The 5000-nt window shown below is 36.6% G+C and overlaps 1 protein-coding gene across 2 annotated transcripts in view; it reads right to left on the reverse strand.

Moving 5' to 3' along the window:
- Positions 1–1292: 1292 nt before the first annotated feature.
- Positions 1293–5000, reverse strand: part of LOC137652910 (transcription factor hamlet-like) — a 111587-nt gene continuing 107879 nt past the window's right edge. For both annotated transcript variants that reach the window (XM_068386312.1, XM_068386306.1), the window contains exon 7: positions 1293–4540. In XM_068386312.1, the coding sequence (XP_068242413.1) occupies positions 2362–4540 (2179 nt within the window). In that variant the 3' untranslated portion in view covers positions 1293–2361. The remainder of the gene's footprint in view (positions 4541–5000) is intronic.

Genomic DNA, 5000 nt, shown 5'->3' on the forward strand with positions numbered 1-5000 from the left:
TGCTGATCGTCAACTATGATTTTAATCCTCATAATAGTAATATTGTTATTAGCAAACCTAAATGCAGTATTACAAGTAAAATTTAATTGTTGAAATAATAATAATAATAATAATAATAATAATAATAATAATAGTAGTAGTAGTAGTAGTAGTAGTAGTAGTAGTAGTAAGCAGCGATTAACTCCATCTTTTTCTTATGTAAGGCCGTAATATTGATACTCCTAAGATAATCTTCCTTTTTAACTGTTCAAGAAAAAAAGAAAATGCAGTCATAATGAAATTTACATAACTTACTGGATACCAATTCTTGAAAGGAGATATAATTCTTATTGGCGAGCCCATTTTGTTTAGAACCCCCATCATACTTTAAATAGTTCAACAGACAGTTTTTATATAGAAAACATGTTCAATCAATATTTATTAATTACGACCCCAACTGCATTGATTCTCAGATTTTGATAAACTATCTTTGTCACCGAGCGAGAATAGATAAGTTCTACATAAAGAATCACATATGCAACAGAGATTTCGTTTAAACGGGGAGATATTAGTTAGATTTTTCGTAAACAATAATACGGTTATCAAACGATGGTAAATAGCATCAATTGTTACATTAACAAGCTCTTTTTGCTAATGCTGTTTATATTTTCCTTCAAATGTAAGCTTCTGTTGAGGTCTTAGCTTTTCTATTCGGTAAAGCTGTCTTAATCATTGTTAAAGTTTAATGAGAAAATACTTTTCGATGGATAGTGCAACCTGAATTTTTCCCTTTCATATAAACGGCATGCTCTGATCACTTAAAAACTCACCATTTAACACTAGTTCATTAAGACGTATTCAAAAAGAATTTACAGCTTCATTCAGCAACTCAGACCTGCAACTTTTTTGCTCTAATTGAAAGATAAATTCTCTCTCTCTCTCTCTCTCTCTCTCTCTCTCTCTCTCTCTCTCTCTCTCTCTCTCTCTCTCTCTCTCTCTCTATGATGGTATTACAAACATTGTACAGTATGCTACCTTTAAGAGCACTGCATGCTATTAAATCAATATGAAGCTCTTAATAGACAGTTTTTTCCCTTTGGAACACTTCACCCGAGCCTCTGATGATGGCAAGATGTCACGGATACAACTTACCTTTTCATGGTAATAAACATACTTAACCAAATCTCTGAAATTGTTATTATCATTCTCTAAAACACCAAAGAATGCTATAATCCAAAGGCGATAAAAAAAACAAGTGTGCAAAGCATTTCTCATTTTATTAACAAAATATAATCTTTCAACCATTTATGTACACACTACCTGTCTACATAAGTTAAAAATTAACACATCCATTACATTGCACAAAACGCACATATAATAAGCATCTTTCTAAGTCTTCGGAGGACTAGTGATCCCTCAAGTTTACATCAAGAAGAAATAGGACGAAGGGAAGTCAAATGTTAGTAGTGAATGTCATTCGAAATAATTAATGATGCAGAAATAAATGCCGATAAGGATAAAAACAGGTTGTTGACTTCTTTCCCAACATACTTCTTGTCACTTGCTGTTTGGCAACAGATTTCGTATTAAATATCTTCTTGAAAATGTGCTATAAAGCTCTCTTACATTTTCGCCATTCACTGAAATATGCTGCAGTTTGGTCCAAGACCAGAGAATATCTAAGTTAGCAGATATACTTCACTGATTCCGCTTAAAAGATTATAACACATATCTAATTACACAATCGTCAAAAAAAGTCCTTTCATCAATAAATATCATACTAATTGAAGGATATGTTATAATGAAATCTTTCCAAGAGTGAAACTTCAGATGAATTTTGGTTTACATCAAAAAGCTATGACCAGGAAGGCCGCAGCCCAGATTGTCTAGTAACAATTCACTTTGTACAAATCTTGTACTTATAAATAAAAATCGCAAATATAATCACGCTGGTACCACTGTCTCTTTGGAATTCTTGTAACACATTCAAGAAGTGAATAATGTAGACTACAGTCACAAATGTAGATTGCATTTCATTGTAATACTCAAGGAGTCTAATGAGAATGTATTGTCCCAATGTTTTCAAAAATCAACCAATAATGTTTTATTACAAAAGAGTATTTAAAAAGCTGATATCTTTCATAGCAATATGGACATGGATCACTTGGAAATTACGAAACAGTTTGCTATATTAATTTTGATTCAAGTTATACTCCTATTGTTTATAGACATATCCACAATATACAATGGTTTTTATAACACCATACATAATGTCAGTACACTTTCCTGTGGTTTCCAAGTCGTTAAGTATATTACAATAACGGCCGAGCCTACGTTCACTCTTTAAACGACCATTTTCCATAAATGCTTAGTATTTTCTCATTATTCTACTCTTAAGCGTTTTCCAGGACAGTTCATATTAACACTGTCATCAGCATCTGTCACATCAATGAGTTCCTTGTCATCCTCATCATCCTCTTCATCTATTGGGTCATCATTATCATCAATAATATCACCAGTCGTCGAGTCGGTCACTTTGTCAACGAATGACCTTATTTCATCGCTCAAGAAATTCGTTGAATTATCCACGGCTGCACTGGTAGAATCGGGGGCATCTGGTGAGTCAGGCAGATTTGGACCCCCAACTTCGTGTTTCTTGAGATGCCGGTCTAGGTTAGTCTGCTGTCCAAAACATCGGTCACACAAGGGGCACTTGAAAGGTTTCTCTTTATTGTGAATGTTGCGAACATGACGCTGCAAATTAGAAGATATGCTAAAAGATCTTTCGCAATATTTACATTTATAAGGTTGCTCACCCGTGTGAGTTCTCAAGTGGCGTGTGAGATTGGCTGATCTCGGGAACACTTTACCACAAAACTTGCACGAATATCGGTCTTTAGCTCGTGGTATATGAGAGGCCATTAGGTCATATGGGCGGTTGATATCCCCATAAGGTCTACCGGCACTTGACATATGAGCTTTTAGCATGTCAAGACCAGCATTACGATTTAAACCTAATCCCATGCCAGTCATACTGGTGGGTGGAAGATAAGGTGGAAGTAAAGGATACCTGGTACCTGGAATACTTCCTCCTGGTAGACTACCTCCATGAAGAAGATGACTTCGATCTAAACTACAATCAATACTGCGATACATATCAAGTAGGAAAGCAGGATGCATTGGCCTAGGATATGCTAATGGTAACTTGACAGGTGCTTCAAAGAGTGAGGGGGACTGAGGTGGGGGTGGGCCTTTAGATGTATTATTTGTATCTTTAAGTAAATCACTAATTCGTAAGAAGGGACGATCAGGACGAGGGAGTGATTCTTCAACAGATTTGGCTTCAACAGGGGCAGGTGAGTGAACACACTCTCTTATTTGATCACTAGCATGGGACACATCACTGAAGCTTCCTAAAAATAAATTGATGCCTTCATTATCTTTGCGTCTTAACGTTAAATCTAAAGGTTGTTCTTTTCTTTCCCTATTTCCAGTAGTTAACTCTATCTTAATCTCATTCTTAGACATTTCAAGAACATGTTTAGATTCTAGTGATTCAGAACTGGTTTTCCTGATTTCTGGAGAGTTGGTAAGATGCTCTTTGAAATCTTCTGGCTCTTGACTCTCCTCACTTACATTTTTCAAATCTGACACTGGAAGAGATTCTCTTACAGAGGATAACGAATAATTAGGTGTTGGTGAAGGGGAAAATCGTGGTGAGGCCAACAATGAAGATTCTTCTTGTACAGGAGACTGAGCGGTTTCTAACCCTGATGAAATCGGCATACGTACATCAAAGTTGTTGGGTTCTTTTTCTTCCGTTGGTGTTGATGATGATGTATCCCGATGACTTGAATTTTGGAAAGGTAAAAGAAGTGATGATGTAAGAAGTGGGTGTTGGGGGCCCCCAACTAGAGAGGGAATTGATGGGAACATGGGATAGCTCGATAACAGGGAGGGGAAGGGTAAAACTGGCCTTGGATACATCATAAAAGGACTTGGTGGTGTAGATGAAATACCACCCAGATGCAAACCATTAGGTGATAACTTATTGTCATGCAAAGAATGATGACCTGGAGGCATGGATAAAGATGGAGCAGTGTCGCAGAATCTCTTGTGTTTTGCTAACGATGTCACAGTAGAGAAGGCTTGCCCACATCTGGTACATTTAATTTGTAAGCGACAGTCAGCATGCATGCGTTTGTGTCTGCACAAGTTACTGAATTGAGTGTAAGCTTTAAAACAGACTTCACACTGAAATGGTTTGACTGAAGAATGGATGTGAGTGTGCTGTTTGAGACCCGAACTAGTAGCAAAAGTCTTGCCACATTCAGGACAAGCGTGGCAACGAGCACCAGCATGTTGATTTCTGATGTGCTTCTGAAGGGTCATGGAATCCGTAAAGACCCGAGGACAATTCTCGCATGGATATCGCTTGTACTCTCCATGGATTGTCTTATGGTGAATGAGATTCGGTCTCCAGCAAAAGGACCGAGGGCAATACTCACAGCGATACTGATTGGCCGTGTAACCATGTGCAGTCACCAGGTGGTCATCCAACCTACAACAAAACATTATTTAGCATAAGAATCATTCTGCATTTAAACTGATATTATTACCTAATCATTACAATGTTAACACAATACAGCAAATGCAACTAGATATCAACGTGATTTTCAGATATTCTGTCCATCACATCTCTCAGGAAAGGGTAACCTAAGTATTGTAAAAACAATTACGTAGCAAAGGAATACTCTAAAAGCACATACGTAGCAAAAGAATAAAAGCTAAGAGTAAATATTATAACATGTTTAAAAGGAAAAGAAAATAGGATAAAAATTATGTTTGCGAACTTTACGCCACTTAACTCACAACACTCAAACAAAATTTTCTTGCAGTTGAGGAGAAAAGATCTTCAGACATCTGAAATTAATTACTCAGAACACTGATAGTATTTAACCGGGAGTTTTCCATTAACGGACTACGTTAAAATCTAAAGCACTAATAAATCTCTTTTAAGA

Source organism: Palaemon carinicauda, chromosome 1, assembly GCF_036898095.1.
Source record: "Palaemon carinicauda isolate YSFRI2023 chromosome 1, ASM3689809v2, whole genome shotgun sequence".
NCBI lineage: Eukaryota > Metazoa > Arthropoda > Malacostraca > Decapoda > Palaemonidae > Palaemon > Palaemon carinicauda.